This window comes from Gracilinanus agilis, chromosome 4 (genome assembly GCF_016433145.1).
Source record: "Gracilinanus agilis isolate LMUSP501 chromosome 4, AgileGrace, whole genome shotgun sequence".
NCBI classification, from domain to species: Eukaryota; Metazoa; Chordata; class Mammalia; order Didelphimorphia; family Didelphidae; genus Gracilinanus; species Gracilinanus agilis.
The window spans coordinates 300,674,213-300,692,194 of NC_058133.1; the positions used below are offsets into that span (position 1 = coordinate 300,674,213).

Below are 17,982 nucleotides of genomic sequence, written 5' to 3' on the forward strand. Positions count from 1 at the left end.
CAAATCATTTAGTGTGATAAAAATTCTAGCTATTATTGCAGAAAGTTAGTTTAAAGGCTCAGTGACAACTATGAGAGCCAAAGAAACTCCATACAAATTCTGTGTCCATGAGATGTCAGGCAAATCCATTAACACAGTCAATTTTTGAAAAGACACAGTTCAAGTGGATCTTTAGCATCATAGACAAAACTACCACTTGATTGACTTTTCATTAATCTTTTGAGAGATGGTATAGGGACAACCATAATGACCAAGGGTAGCTGACAGATCCAATTTCCTTTACCCCCTCCCATTAAAAGGTAAGGCAATTTCCTAACTATTAAATAAAACAACCAAACAAATCAATACCTGATTCTTGCCAGAATGAAATGGAAAGCCTCCAAGAAATACAATGCTGGTTTCAGTCAGAGATTTCTGCGACAAGACTTTGCTGGGTTTGCTTGCTCTTATGGATCTTCCTAAAAGAGTCATTTCAGCTTCACAAGGCTCCATTGCTTGCCTGGATTCATTTAGAAAAGGAATATTTATGGCTATTGGATATGTTGCATAAATATTTATCTGAAGAATTAATTAAGCTATTACTGAAACAAGAAAGTAAGTAAATAGCTTATTTTTCCAATAAAACCAATAAACACAACTGTTGATTAATATTTTCTGTTAGCATAGCTTTAGACTCTGAGTCCATGGAAAGAAGCCACATTCTAAGCCAAAGCATTATAAATTGTGACAAGTCACCTAAGGAGGTGAATAAATAAACAAACGCACAAAGACATTTTTAACAATAGAAATGAAAAAATATGTGTAGGATGCAAACAATGTTATCTTCATAAGGCAGTCATTTAAACAACTGGCTTCTTTTGCAGGTGAATAACCTCTGAATTGATCCGTCTTTTAAAAAAGTATCACTTTTTCATAGGATTAAATATAGATATTCTAAATGAATTCTATACATGAGGTCAAGGTAGTGGGAGAAATGTAATGAACACTAATATAATTATATGGTTCTAAAATGTATTGGACATTAATGTTATAAGAAACTAAGTTGATGTTATTTAAAAATAATTCAGTCAGAGTTCCCAGAGTAATCCCTATACATGCCACTTACTGTTAAGAAACATTGGCAAACCATTAGCCAAAAGATTTAGATTTTCTTTTTCTGGCATTCCTTTTATAAAACATTTTAATGTATTTATTTACAAATCAGACAGATGGTCAATATACACCTTTTGTGATGGCTTGTAAGGTCCCTTTGACCTCTACATATGGCTCCTAAGTTGCTACCTGCATCGTATAAGAATTAAAATCACTTTTTAATAGTTGTCATTCTGGACTTTCAGCCTGTGCACATGTGCACACACACAGAGTATATATTTTAATGTATGTGAGTACATACACAAATGTATACATATCTGAGTATATATATTTTGTTGTTGTTGTTCAGTTATTTCAGAGATATCAAACTCTTTTGTAGCCACATTTATGCTTTCTTTTGGCAAAGATACTTGAATGGTTAGCCTTTTTTTTTTCAGCTCATTTTAAAAGACGAGGAAACTGAGGCAAAGAGGGTGTATATATGCATATGCATGTCTGTATATATATACTTTTTTCCAGAGAGAGAGACTGAGAGGCTAAGATTGTTTCCTAAAGTTATACAGATGATAAGTAATGGTGAAGTAATTAGAATAAAGGATTTTATGACCCCTTGTCTAACATTCTGTCCACTTCATCATGTGAGATTTGTTTTTTAAATGGTTATTCTTATAAGATAAGAGAACTGAGATCCTGGCAATGGAGTTAGGGAATGTTGATAGTTTAAACTACCATTCAGCAGTTACATATCAGGGATTAAACAACATAAATGCTCCCCTTTTAGGGATTTTTTTTTGTCACTTAATGAATTACTTCCTGAAAGCTGTATCCTATTCAAGATATTTTTAAACATATAATTGTAAGACATAATTAAACTTCTAAATTGGTTCTAAATGAGGAGCTTTAGCATTTCACATGGTTTCCAAAAATGGCAAAACACATCCTTCCACCTTCTTAAAAAAGTCTCTTAATAACCCACACAGAATATATATGCATATATTTACATATGTATGTATGCATAACCATATACACATGTGTGCATTCATGTATATGCACAAGGAAAATAACATGCAATTATATTGTGGGTGGTTTTTTACATATGTCTATTGTATATGTTATATATTTTATAATTTGTGACTTATAATCATCTCATGAGAGAGGTATCTTCAATTTTCTTCTCTGTGTGTCTCTCTCTCTGTCTCTCTCTGTATGTGTGTGTATGTTGGTATTCTGGTGTTTAATAACATGATCATTGAAAAGAAAAATGTAACCACAACACACTTTAAAATTTATTTGCATTATTTAAATTTTCTACATAAAATCATTAGTTTTATACAACTCTACACAATCAACATTTCTAATGTAATTTGTAATGTTTATCAGTTTCTGAGTTACAAAAGCTCACATTAAAAATCAGTAATTATCTCTGCAGAGTGTGTATAAGACACTATTTGTTAATATTGGCAGAATAATATATTTTGCCATTTTTAGTGTTCAGTAAGATCTAAGCGGGTCACATTTAAAAGTTTAATTATCTCTTATAATTACAAATTTTAAAATACTTCAAATGACATATATATCTATCAAGCAACAAATATATTAAGGTATAAAATCTTAAGTGGTGAAGCACTTGTGTTTTGCTTAGTATTTAACTAACCATTGAAGAGTGCGAACTTTCACTACTAGTTTGTACTTAAGGCAGTTTTTATATCATAGTGAAAGAAATTATTTTATCTAACATAGTTTAATGGCTAGAACTGAAACTGAGTAGAAAAAGAAGGATTCATCAGCAGGTAAGTCCATCACCTCAAAGGATTGCTTTTTTTAAAGTCTTTAATGATTTAACCATCTGTGCATTGAATGTAAAACAGGCTATTGAAGTGAAATTTCTGATTCTATTTCACAATAATAATAAATACCATTAACAACTCTTCTCCAAAGATGTTCCACTCTCCTTAGAATCTTATGTACATTGAATTATAGAGGATGCAAAGACTGAACCAGTTGTGGTCCAATGAAAGAAAACATAGTATTTGTAGAGAAGATGTTGAAACTTCTGTGAAAATATTCACTGGGGCTCTTTATATTAGTTTTAAAGGAGGCTGTGTTTAGCCATTTTTGGAACCTATGTAAAATTCTAAAGCTCTACAATTAGAAACAATCTAGAAGTTAAACTACTTTTTAAAATTATATATTTAAAAATATCTTGAATGGGTTACAGATTTCAGGAAGCAATCCATTAAGTGATTAAAAACCAGAGGGTAAGGGAGGTGTTTTGTGTTGCTTAATTCCTAATAGTTAATCATCAAATAGTAGATTGAACCATAATCATTAGCTAATAATGTATAAATATTTCAGTTCTCCTATCATAAGCAATCAGAGTGAGTATTTTTATTCAACATGGTATAGAAATAGAGTGCTAGTACTAGAGCCAGTAAGACCAAAGCTCAACTTTCTCCTTTCATGCTTCTTTGATGTGTGACCTTGATGAGTTCGTGTCATCTCTCTCAGCCTCATTTTCCTTAAGAGCACTGATAAAATGCATTTTACGGCATTGTTGTAAAGCTCAATTAAGATCATTTTGATGCTTTGTGAACTCCAAAGGGCTTATGCTTTCAGGGACTGTTACTATTACTTTTATTATTGCTGTTATTTCACATTAGGTCATTAAGAATGGAATGGGATGCCTTAAAAGGCAAAATAATAAAAATGATTTTAAGGAGTATATTCTGGAGTAACTGAAAAACTTACTACATATACATACATACATACATACATACATACATACATATGTATATATATATGTATATATATATATATATGTCTTGGGGAAGACCTTCTAAGTCTCAGCTTCCTCATCTATAAAATGAAGAGTCTAGGCTTGATGGCTTCTAAGTATATGATATCTAAATAGTTTATGGAAAGAGCACCTTCACATCGATCAATCAATTATTTGTCATGCACCTCTCAAATGGTTGACACTATTGTCAGGTACCAGGGGAATAAAGAAGCAGTGTATAGAATAGGCATTTCCCTTGATAATTTATAATTTGGTTGAGGAAGCAAGAATAGCTCCCAGGAATAGAAAATGTTTAGATAGAAGTGTAGATATTTATGATGCAAACTACAGAGGAGAGGAAATTTTCAGAAGTTTTCAGGGGAAATTTCAAAGGGGAGATGATACTTGAGTTTAGTTTTATATGTGCAGTAGGAAGGAGAAAGGTTAAAAAGAATAAAGTGAAGGTAAATTGCATAAGTACAAGCATAGAGTAGGGAATGAAAATGTTGCTTTTTAATGGACACTGGGGACAGATTCCTTAGGATCAATAACTTAATTCCGAGGTACAAATAACATCAATAATGTAGATATTGATAGCTTAGGTCTTTATTAGGTTTTTAAGACTTAAAACTGGAGAGAGCACTGAGCCTGGAGTCAGAAAGACTACTCTTCCTGAGTTCAAGTTTGGCCTCAGATAGTTACTAGTTGTGTGATCCTGGGAACGTCACTTAACCCTCTTTGCTTCATGCTTACAATGAGCTGGAGAAGGAAATAGAAATCACTCCAGTATTTTCACCAAGAAAACCCCAAATGAGGTCATGAAGAATTGGACATAACTCAAACAACAACAACAACAAAACATTTAAAAATTAATGTACATACATTATCTCATTTGATCCTCATAATAACCCCATGAAGTAGATTCAATGAATATCTTCATTTTACAAATGATGAAACTAAAGCTAAACAGTTAAGAATCCACCCAGTATCACAGAAATGGCAGGTGTCAGAGGTAGGATTTGAACACAGATACTTCAGACTTGCAAAGCAGTACAATAAACACCCTGCCATATTGTCACTCAATGTTTGTTGGTTGAGTAATTGAACATCAATGTTAATAGTAACAATAAGATAGATGACAGAGCAAATATAAGAAACATTTTGAAAGAAAAAATATCAATATTTTAGATGTGTTATCTGTATCCTCATAATAATTCTATGAGATAGTTAATATGGATATTAGTGCACATATTTTGACATGAAAAAATGAGGTACAAAAAGGTGAAAGATTATAGCTGAAATCCTTTATGTTTTAGCTCCCTGCATTAAAGTGTGAGCTCCTTGAGGTCAGAGACTAGATTACATTTCTATTTTTATCTCCAGCATTAAGCAAAATGTTTTACACACAAAAGGTGCTTAATAAATAAAAAAAGTTATTTCTTGATTCCTTAATATCAATGTTGCTGCCAGTATATCATGATTTCTGAAACAAGCTTGCTCAAGAGCGTGCACAAGGGCTTAATAAAATGCAGCTAGTTTTTAACCCATACTAGTGCAGAAAGACTGCCCTGAAGACACACACAGCCCAGAGAAGCATATACACTGGAACCTAGTGAAATATAGCCAGAAACCTTAAATCACACATCATAATATAACTTAAGTACTGTCCTAAAGTTTCAGACACTCCCTATTATATACATAATCTTCAGGCATTCTTAGAGTGTGAGAAAGTTTGCATCCTCATTAGGGCTATTATAATAAAAAAAAATTCTTCCTTCCTGCCCTACAGATCAAATGTTTTTCCTCCTTGATTGCAATAATTGGCAGTCAGACAGATAGAATGAAATGTTCCCTAAATCATCAACATTCTTTTAAAAGTCAAATTTTGATGCAAACATTTATCATTACGTAGGTTTTTTAAACATAGATATTATACGTGCATTTAAGTATGAAATGAAAATTTGACTGAATACATTGACTGTTAAATGGATTGAAAATTAATGGAAAGTTATTTATGAACACATCTGCTACATAGGATTTCTCTTTCAAAAAGACTTCATTGTACCCTCATCAATGAAGCATTATTCACATGGGCTAGCAGCTGAGACATGGCATTATTAATTCTGTTATCCCGAACTGGCTGTTATAAGAGAATTTGTTAAAAAGGGATCCTATATCATATCCCCTGAAATGTTCTACTAAAAACTGACTGGCTCCTTTTCATCCATAATATTAAATCTATGTAGTTGGTCATTGATTCCTAATTCTAATCTTGTGCTAGATCACAACTGATTGGATGAAGTCTCACTAGGAAAAAAAATGTTTTGGAGAAATGAAAGTCCATACAATCTTGTAGATGAAAATTATATTTGGTTAAAGCTTTTTTTAAAATCACAGTTTTCCTTAAACTTTCCAAGGCTTAGTCAGTATTGGTTTGGTATAATTCTCATCAACAGAGAACAAAGACTTCATTGACTTCACACATATATATCCTTGGATTAACTCTAAGTGAGGTTACATAAATCACATATGACTACAAGTTTTATTGTTCTAACCTACTGCTGTTATTGACATCAGACCTCTATTATAAATCCTCCTCTAAAGTCCCATCTTAATGCTTCAAAGTATCATTATCAAGAGACTAAATGAACCTCAGAGATTACTAAATCAACCCCCTCATTTTACAGATGAGGAAAGTGACATTTAATGAGGCTATGACTTGCCCAGGGTCACAAAGGCAATAAGTGCCAGAGTGTATTTCAAGCAAAAATCCTCTAACTCCAGAGCCTATTTCCTACATTCTAGTAATTAAAAGCAGTTATTAGTTACAGAAACAGCATAACACAGGGTGTAGATACAGTGTTGACGAAGATGTGGCATGCTTTCAGAGTCAGCACTTGGGGAGCTGCTCTGTTCCCCCAATATAGTTAGAAATTCTTGAAACCTTTGAACTACATTTCCCAAAATTCCTTTTAATCTCATGTTTTGTATTTAGTTTGCTGTAAGCTCTTCCTCTTCCTCTCTTTTTCTCCCACATCTGAGGCTGAGGAAGGTGGCTTTTTGTTCTAGCTTTTTTAATGTTAGTTATTATTAATAAATCTTATTAAATATAATACTTAGAATTTTGGATATTAATTTTGAAACTCACATCCCTCTTTCTAGCACTTGAGGACATTTTTGGCATGCCCTACCCCTCTGTCCAGCCTTCCAAATCAAGTAATTCCTCCCTCATCTCTCTCTAGTAATGTGAGGGCTCCCAGGCAGCTTGAATTTGCCCTCTGAGCATTCAAACTCAGAAAAGGTTCACCAATACTGATTGAGGTCAAAATTAGGAAAATCTTAATTCAAATCTTAACTCGGAATTTATTGGCTATATAAGCCAGACAAGCCATTCAACCCATTAGGTTTGATCTGAATATTTATTTCTCTATCTATTGATCTGTCTAGATGGCAACATGGATAGAGGGTTATCCTTGAAGCAAGGAAGACTTAGATTCAAGTTTCAATACTGACATTTTGGCCCTTATCAGCCACTTAACTTTTCTGTATGTATGGGTAAGTCCCTAAGTTTTTTAATTACAGAGAAGTTGAAAATCAGCAGAGTCTGAGGGAATTTACTACCCTGGAGTTCTCTATGCTACTTAGATGAATTAGGAACCTGTGATTTCATTAACACAGGAACAATGCCAGATAACAGATAACAATACATATTTTTACTTTTTTTGTAGCTTGTTGTAAATTGTGTGTATACATATGGTCATATTTCATCACAATGAAATCTAAATATGTAAAATATACAAGTATTTACAAATCCATAAGAAAATATATATGACTTTCTGAAAAATAGGACTTACAAACAGAATTAGCTTGTCTTCTCAAGTCTGTCAGTGAGATGCAAGCCTGGGTGGCCCTATGAAGCTAATAACTTTCTGAGAGTTTGTCATGTGAGAATCAGATTAGCAACATTTATTGAAGATGATAGCTCCAGATATGGCTACAGGATGATGAATATTTTGGTCAGAGTCACTTGCAAGATAGTAAAAGAAATGTGCCCTGTCTCCATCAGAAAAGAGAATAACCACACTAATGGACTCCCAATTCCTGAAAGTCTGAAGTATACATAAAAACAAACAAACAAACAAACAAAAAAACTAAGATACAAAGTAAGTTTTTTTTTAAAAAAAATAAACACAAGTACAGCTTTTCTCATGTTGATTCATTATGTAAATATATTCAAAGACATAACTAGCAACCCAATGACAAAGGGAAAAGAAAGGTGAGTTTACTTTCACTCTATAGACACAAAGAAAACATTATTCTTTTCTATCTGGAAGGACAGTTACTTGAGTTGAGAAATAAGCTTGCTAACAACAATCCTTTTTAACCATAGGCCCATTAGAGTCCCTGAAAAATACCCTAATTGTACTTGATTGAATTTAGCAGAAATTGATTGAAAGGAAGGCAGGTTTACAGCATTGTTTCATATTTTGTGGTGATACAATAAGCTGGGGAGTCCATGCAGTTTATACATTTTCTATCTAGTTTTTTTAAAAAAATGATCTCCTTACATTTAGCACATAGGTTGTTTTAAAGAACAATGGAGAAGACAAAGATTTTCTCTCTTTCCTTTTCATAATTATAAATGTGGACAGGAACACAGAAATTATTCAAAGACTTGTAGTGTTTAAATTTCTGGTAACTGTGCTGAAGTCTACATCAATACTTAATGTTCAGATTTAGTATTTGCTCAAACATATGTGGAAGTCAAAGTCATAAACATTTGGGATGTATTGTTCTATTTGGCTGTGGATACTCAATCTGAAAGGACTATTACACATTTCCTTTTGTAAGGCAAAAAGGGTTGCTCCACATTCACAATAACTTAAGAAAATCTACTCATATGGAGATGTGGAGACTTAATCATTTATCTTCACTGAGGTATGAAGGAATTAACAAATACAAGGCCTCAAAGATGTACTCAGCCTTATCAAAAATATCTGAATGGCATAAGCAGATCTGCCATAGGGGAGAGTCCTTCATAGAATCACAGAATTTGAGATCTGAAAGGGATCTCATAATCTACCTGACCCAAATCATACTTAAAAAAAACACCCACTATTATTTTCCCAACTTATCACTTAGACCAGAAGTCAACCATCTGGTCCACATTGGTTGCAAAACTACTGAGTTTTGCTCAAACCAGAGTAAATTCAAATTGTGAAATATTTAAGAAAATAAATACAAATAAAATAAAATATAGATAATATTTAAAACTGAATATTTGGCCACAAATTCTATTTGAATTGGACAACACAGATCTAGATTCTCCTTAAAGACCTCCAAGGAGAAGGAAACTAAAACTTCCAAATGTACTAATTGTAGCTTATTTTACTTTTGTACAATTTTAATTGTTAAGACTTTTTCTTGAAATTAAGTATAAATTTGTCTCTTTGTAATTTTCATTCATTGTCCCTGTTCACTCTCTAAGTTCAACTGAAACAAATCTAATCCTTCTTTGATGTGGCAGGCATTCAAAAACTTGAAGGCAACTATCATTTCTCTCTTGACTAATTTCTTCTCAATAAATACATCAGTCAATAAACACCTGTATGTCAGGCATGCTAAGCTTCTTCTGCTGAATAAATACTCCCAGTTCCTTCAATCAATCCTCATTGAACTCAAGACCCTTCACATTCTGTTTGTCTTTCTCTGGACAATCTCTATCTCATCTATGTTCTTTCTAAAACTAGAGCATCTCAAAATGAACCCAGTGCTTCAGATGAAGTCTTTAAAAGGGTGTAGTCTAATGGGATGAGCTCCTGCTTTTTCCAGGAGCTCCAAACCTTTATCAGACTGCCTGATCAAATCAGTACATGTTTAAAAATCCAATATTAAAGGAAAACAATTAATATTAATTTTAAATATCCTTAAAAAGGAGGATAAAATTACATTCTTGAGACCATTAGCACTTAGCTGAAAACATTAGGTTTAGAGTAAAAGGAAATAGGTTCAAATCCCTCCTTTGATGCTTATTATTGGTGTGTCTTGAACAAACCACTTAATTCTTTGTTTCAATGTACTTATCTATAAGTGAAAAGGTTGTGTTATATGGCCTCTGATGTAATTTCTAGATCAAAACCTTAGAAGATTCCATGGCAAAGGTTAATTCTTTGTACATAGAAAAAGAAGTGGTAAATTTAGACAAACATCTAGGTAATATATACATGAACATTTATTCATTTGCCTTTTACTTTTTTGACTAAAACATGTCTATTTTTCTTTAATTTTCCAATGAGTTCTATGTGTGTAGACAGCCATAAAATGATGCATAAAACTTTATTTTGTTTTTCCCATCACAAGAAGGCATTTGTTAAATTCTATTTGTGTATGGTACTATATTAAGTGCTATTCAAAAAGAATTATATAGACACAATCCTTTCTAATAGGAATCAAATTCCTATAATATTTGGCAACAGAGTTTTTTAAAAGTGGAAACTCTCTACTTGTTTTTTTCTTCAACCTACCTTTGAAGAGTGCAGAAATATATTCTCTTTTTTTATTATAAACTTTTCAATTGGCCTCTCCCAGAATCCTACTTTATTACCTACAAAAATATATACCAACTTCTCTATCAATCAAGTCTTTATACAATCTTGCAGTACTTTATGAAACTATCCATATTTCCTATTACTTCTCTCTCTATAGCCACTTATCCAGTATATTTCTCCAAATCCCTACTGTTATCTTACATTATATTCTCATTTTACAGAGGAAGAGGCTGAGACCCTACACTGTGACTTACCAAAGGCACATGGGTAGCAAGTTGTGGTCAAGGCTTGAACCCAGATTTATACTCAAATTCCAATAATATTCCACTAGACTATGCTTCCTCACAGCATTATATTTACCTAAATCTTTCCTATAGCCCTTCGGATACAGAAGAATGCTTCCTTTTTCTGTCAGTGTCTACTTCAGTCTACAATTCATTTTGAGGCTGACTCACATTGCCTTGTATTTTTAGCTGTTTCCTGGGTATGTCTTGCCTCTAGAATGAAATTTAAGCTTGTATTTATGTCTTATTCATTTTTTCTTCCTTATTACCATGTTATTTCTAGAACTAAATGCAAACTCTGCTGTTAGCATATGAAGTCATTCATAGCATAATTCTATGATATCTTATTATACAGGATCCTCAATTAGAGACTATAGTTCAGGCAAACTGTTCTTTTGCCATTCATTATAAATTATATCTCCTTTTTCCATGTATTTACATAGATTGTTGCCTGTTCCTAGAGTATTCTCCATCCTTCTGCAATTTTGACCTAAACAACTTCCTTATCATTAGTATCCTTCTCTATCCACTGGGGAATCTGGCGGAGTAGGAGACAAAGTGTTGACTTGAAATTAGAAGACTTGAGCACAAATTTAACTTCCAACACTTGCCTGGGCAAGTTACTGTTTCCCTCAGTTTTCATCAAATGTAAAATAGGGATTATAATAGCACTTCCTTGTCAAGGTTGTTGTAGGAATCAAAAGAGATAATATTTATTTTCTAAAAAAGACAGCATAGTCCCTGGCATACATTAGGCACCAAATACCTGCTCATTCTGCTTCACTTGAGTATAGGTCCTCTTCAACTCTTGTTAGATTAAGTTCAAAAACCACCTTATTGGCCTCCCTGTATTAAATCTATCCTCATTCAGAATCATTTTCTACATAGAACCCAGAGGAATTATCCTAAAGAACAAATATGACCATATCATGTCTCTTCTCAATAAATTCCAAAGATTTAATAATGAACTTACGAATTGATGATTGGTTGTTGTCCTACATAATCAAAGACAAACAAAATGACGAAACTGGTGATGTGTTTTGACTAGTGCAAAAATTGGATTTAAGTGAGGAAGAGCTGCACAAAGTTATTGGAATCACTCTCTCTTCCAGAGGCATCAAAGACCAGTGTGAAGATCAACATCAAGATGACTGGTAATGGCTCAGGATGCAGGAAATGAACTTAATTTCTTTAATATCTGACCAAGTTCTGTACACTCCACAGAGCCAGCTTCCATTTCCTTCACGACTATTGGAATAAATTGTTTTCACCTACCCCATCCCAGGAAGGTCTTCACTTGCCTGGTGTAGATACCTCTCTAACTACTTTTAGATTTGGCTCTTGTCTGTTACCCTTAACCTGATTTAGCCTATCTGATGAGATGGTTTCTTGGGGTAGGCTACTGCATAGCCTACAGTTTCTTGTAGCCATAGGTGAGAGTGGGCAAAACTTAGATATCAAGGGAAGAAAGTGCCCCTGAAAAAGGGCTTGGCAACCTCTCACATCAGATGTACTAGTCTTCCCTGAATACCTCTACAAAGAGTTGACTATGTTCTAAGCACTAGGAAAAAAAAAAAAAAGATGTCAGCAGTTCCTATTCTCAGAGAGGCCACATTCTGATGGAGAAAGACAGACATATAAGTAATCATGGAGAATGAAAAGATTCTATTACCTCTAGAATCAAACACAAACTTCTTTGTTTTTCCTCAGCTCTCATTGTAAAAGCTTTTTTCCCTCCTGAAGTGACTTTGTATTTACTTTCCATATACCTTCTATTTATATCACATGTTATTTAGCCATCAATCTCAGCTATCTTCTTGCAGTTCGCATTGTGGTTGAAACCTCAGGATATTGGGATCTCTCCAGAACATGTTCTTTGAGAATTACTGCACTTATTCTGAAAACGCACATCTTTGAACTAAGTTGTTTTTAGTCTTGAGGGCAAGAATACAAATTTAGATAACATACTGTATCTAGCTTGGGTTTCCATTCCTCCACCATGCATCTCTTCTCACTTTGTAACATTTGCTGTGGGAATTGTGATCAAATCAATATTATTATTGCTTCTGAAAAAGCCATAACGATCTATTTCCCTATATTCAACTTACCATCCTTGACCAAATACTTTCTCCTGGCCACGTTTCCCATATATATGTTGTTTCTACTTGTTGAAATGCAATTTTTTTTGAGGGATAGAGTTGTCTCAGGATTGTTATTTATATCCTGGAGCTTTGCCTCATTCCTGTCTTAAAATAAAGTCTTAATAAATACTACTCATTCATTTGTTCACTTATTCATGCACTCATCTGTATACATGCTCTATATCTTTCCTTCTCCACTAGAATTTAAATACCTTGACATAGAAAAGTAATTTGTTCATATCTTCCATACCTACCCCAGTGCCCTGAACATAAGGGGCTTTTAATAAATATGTATTTAATTAATTTAATTATTATTAAAATATAAAACAATGGTCTCAAAATAATTGAATTTGAAATGTTCAATATTAATATTAGAAACTAGAACTAATTAAACATTTTAATTTAAGTAGCATCTTAGTTATGTCATTCTACAAACATGACTATTTTTATGAAAACATATTTTCCAGGAACACTATTAATTAAGGTAATTTACCATGTTTTTACGTTTTCAAATCAAGTAAACAAGCATTTATTAAACTTGTGTTTTAAATAATAGTATTTGGTAAATAGCACTAAAGAATGATGAAAAGATAAAATTCATTAAGTTTAGGACTATTGAGTAGTTTTAAGTATTTTTTATGTTTAAGTACTTTAAAATCCTAGAACCTGTAATTTTGGAATGAAAATATTTTGAATTCTAAGTTGCTAAAAATTGAAATACATAATTTACTGTAGAGATTTGATGATGTTATCACATCTATCTCAGTTCTTGCAATAGATAAATCCTATTGGAAACTTGAATGATTCCTTGATCTTCTCCAAAGATACTAAACAAACCACAAGGGAAGAAAGATTCACTATCTCCCTTCACAGAAATGAAGTTTCTTAGGGCAGAGTCTATTTCATTTTATTTTTGTCTCATTCAAATAAATAAGCTTTGCTTACTCTTTCTTTGCTGTTTACAGAACAGGAAGAACCTGTTAATAGCCGTCTAACTCTTTTCTTATAAAATATCTTTTCTTCAAACCCATTCCATTATTCACTTCTTTCTTGGTTTCTATTTTCTATTTCATCTCTCTAATCTTGAGCTGCTTCAGATACTTCCTTGCTGTGTGATCCTGGACAAGTTACTTAATCCCATTTGTTTCTTTTATCATTTTCTAACCTCATCATAATCTTCATTATAATTTTTCCTCCTCCATTTAACATTTAAAGTTCTTCACAATTCAGCTATCAGATACTTTTCTCACCATATTTAATTCCCCCCACAATATTCTTTCTTCAAATTATGTAAATTATAGTCATTATTAACTATTAATAACATGGCTTTATATTTCCTACCTAAATCCCTTAATATATACTATCCCCCACATAATATACTCCTTTCTCTCCACTTCTCTGATTCTTTATTCTCCTTCAAGGGTCACTCAGGTATAATTTTTTTCCATGGAACCCTCCCTTATTCCCTTGGCAGAGGAAAAGCATGGGAGGATAGGATAGGAGGATTTGCTACAAATGGCTAAGGTCACAAAAGGATCTCAGGCTCATGGGGACAGCAGACTATAGCTACAAGACTGTAGATGCTACTTGAACTGGCCTTTAAAGAAGAATTGTGATTTCAGCAAGTAAAGATGGGAGTAGGGAAGGGAGAGGAAGATAAGTATTTTAGGTATAGAAAATGACATAAGTAATATGGAAGCATACTGTATAGAGAAGAGACATCTATTTTAGCTAGACTTCAATTGTGTGTGTGTGTATATATATATATATATGTACATATATATATATACATATATATATATATATGTGCAGGATGTAAGTGCAGATGTGCTTGTGTGTCTGTGTGTCTGTGTTTGTGTGTAGGGAGAGTAAAAAGGTATGACAGGGGTCAGCAAACTCTTGATTCATACAAAAACAGGCTGAGAGTGGAATATGGTCCAATGATTATACTTTGCTGATCCCAGAGTATGATGATTCCAGACCATGAACCGCTTTGAATGCCAGTAAAAGGAAACTGAACTTTATTTAAAAAGTAGTCTTTACTTAATTAGGTAGTCCCTAGAGATTTCTGAGCAGAATAATGATATGATGTAGGTATATTTTATCTAATGAGATGAAATTTAATAGGTTTAAATGTAAAGTCTTATATTTTGCTTGAGAAAATTAATTTTACAAGTACAATATGAGGGAGAAGCAGTTTATGGGTAAATACAATAAATTCAGTTTTGCAGTTTGAGAGCAATCAATATTCAGGTCAATATATCCAAGTTACTGCTGAAGATGCCAGTATTCATTCCCCATGCTGTCTCCTTAGTCACACTGAAGTTGTCTTTTTCTCTTTCACTTCTGTTTACCAACTTGGATTCCGAATATATTGGAAATGAGTAGAATTTTGAAGTATAAAACCACACATCATGGAATAGAAAATGGAAAGGAAAAGTTAATCATGAATAAATCAAACAGAAACATGGTGATATAGAGAAGTAGACTTGGAATCAGAAGAAGTTGGCTGCCAGTTCCAGCTTGAATGTTGTCTAGCTGTGTGATATTGGGCAAGCCAACTAACCTTTCTCAATCTTAGTTTCCTTTTTGTGTGTAACATCAAGATAATATTCATAGCAATTACCTAATAGGGAGGATCAACTGAGAGATTATATATATATATATATGTGTGTGTGTGTGTGTGTGTGTGTGTGTGTGTATTTATGCTATGAAAACCTTAAATCGCTATGTTTATATACGATGCAGTGTTGCAGAATAGAAAGATCACGGGCTTTGGAGTCAGAATATCTGGTTTGGAATTTAGCCTCTTTTTTATTGCTTGGATGACCTTGGGTATCACTTATTGTCCCTGGGCCTCAATTTTCTCAAAATGAGGTTTACTAAACGATCTCTAAGGTCTCTGGCAGGTTTAAATATGATCCTCTGAAATAAATGCCATCTATTACTAAATATGGAAGAAATTTGACTTAATCTATGAATTTTATAGGAAGATCATTTCAGAGGAAAATAAAAAACACATCCTGAATAACAACTTATTTATTGTTCTTGTTCAGTCATGTCTGACTGTGACCCCATAGAGCATACTGTCCATGGAGTTTTCTTGGAAATGATACTCAAGTGGTTTGCTATTTCCTTCTCTAGTGGATTAAGGGAAAAGGAGTCTAAATAACATGTTCCTATTTTCTATCAAATGGAGTACACTTTCATTTTTGTTGAATACTGAAATTACTTAGTGACCTAGTCAATTGGCATTGCTGTTCCAATTGAGAAATGCAATACATCGATATTTTCTTGTGTAGCAATCCAGGTATACATTAATTGTGATATTATTTTAAGAAGTATTCAAAAACTTAACTCTTATACTGCTAATGATTGATCCCTGCAATCCTGAGTCAAATTGAATGTTGACCTAGCCAAATCCCTAGCCCTTCCCTAAGGCCACACCCCAGAAGAGAGTCAGTTATCTCAGTCTCCTTACTTTTCCTTCAATGATCAATTAACATAGGTATCAAACATCAGTAGATGCCTTAGGCCATATCCACCCTGGATCCTGATCTTAACTATACCTATTGTTTCAGGTTTTGGTAGTTTGCATTTTATGATGATTACCTCATAATGTTAATGTATCAGGCCACTGGCCTCTCCCCTTCCCCCCATACTGTTGTAACCCCAATTAAAAGTGACAAGAAATCAGTTGGAAATAAGCTCTTGACCATCAGAGCTTACTCACTGTCTGTCTACCTTATGCCAAAACTTTCTGTGTCTGCGTGTCTTTATTCTCGCCTTATATTCTCTTTCCATTAATACTTAACCCGTAACCCATTTTCACTCAGTCCTTGGTTCCCCTTTCTGAGTGTCCAACCCACTAGGAATCTTTGTGGATGGCTTCATCTTGCATGATTACACTTATGGATATGTACAATCTTTGGTTATGGAGTAGATTAAATTCATTATCCCACATGGTGGGATCCTCCACCTTAATGAGCCTGGAAGAGCAGAAGTATTCATTCTAAAGTTGATCAAAATGAGTGACTTGCTACAGCCTAGGTTACTGGGTTGTATACAATTATGATTCAGAAGAGTTTGTTTCAAGTCGCAGACCATACTGGCCTTGTAACCATGGGCAATCACTTAATTTCTTTGAAATTTTACTTCGGCACATATAAAATGAGGACTAATTCAGAGGACTGGTGTCACAGTATCATAGGATCATAGACCTAGAGCTTACTGTAAGCTCCCTAAAGACAGAGTCTTTCTCTTTGTCTCTGTCTATAGGTCTGTCTCTTGCTTTTGCTTTTCCTTTGATTTTCTTTGCATCTCCAGAATTAGTGTAATGCCTGGTACATGGTAGGCACACAATAAATGGAGCTGAATGACTGACTGAAAGGCTCTGGGGCTTTCTACTACTTTTTGGTTAATAGATGAGGAAAATTTTTGATCAAGGTCATAGATATATTAAGCATCAGAGGCCCTTATGAAAGTACTTTGTAAACTTTAAAATCTTATCTTATACTTACATATAAATACCAATGACAGTGATGACAAAATCTTGAATGGAAAAGGACAAGATCTGTAACTCCCTTCTTAGTCATTATAATTTTTTGCTTAAAATATTTTCATGACTCTAGTATAGGGGCTAGAGCACTGCTTTCAGAATTTTAGTTATAATTCTGTCTGCCTTGGGTAAAGCTTTTAGTTTATTTTCTAGATATGCTATATTGTGCAAAATGAAGGAGCTGGCCTCAATCATCTCCTAGGTCCCATTGAACCCTAAAATTTTATGTTTACATTCTTTATAGAATGTCCTATGATTCTTATACAAAGAGTATGGTACAAGTAAGAAGAAAACTGGGTCAGGAATTATTAGAACTGGATTCAAATTCTGGTTCTATTACTTATTATAGGGAGCAGCTAGGTGGGGCAGTGGTTAAATGCTAGGCCTGGACTCAGAAAGACTTTCTTCCTTAATTCAAATCTGCCCTCAGATACTTAATAGCTGTAGGACCCTGGGCAAGTCACTTAATCCTGATTGCCTTACTTTTCTTATCTGTAAAATGAGTTGGAGAAGGAAATGATAAACCATTCCATTATCTTTGTCAAAAAAATTCCCCAAAAAAAGGTGTCATGAAGAGTAAGAC

General features: G+C 33.5%; 1 protein-coding gene across 1 annotated transcript in view; it reads right to left on the minus strand.

The window, feature by feature from the left end:
* EYS (eyes shut homolog) overlaps positions 1 to 17,982 on the minus strand; it is a 1,520,124-nt gene that overhangs the window by 813,282 nt on the left and 688,860 nt on the right. The window contains exon 11 of the mRNA XM_044675358.1: positions 349 to 499. Coding sequence (XP_044531293.1) covers positions 349 to 499 — 151 coding nt within the window. The remainder of the gene's footprint in view (positions 1 to 348; positions 500 to 17,982) is intronic.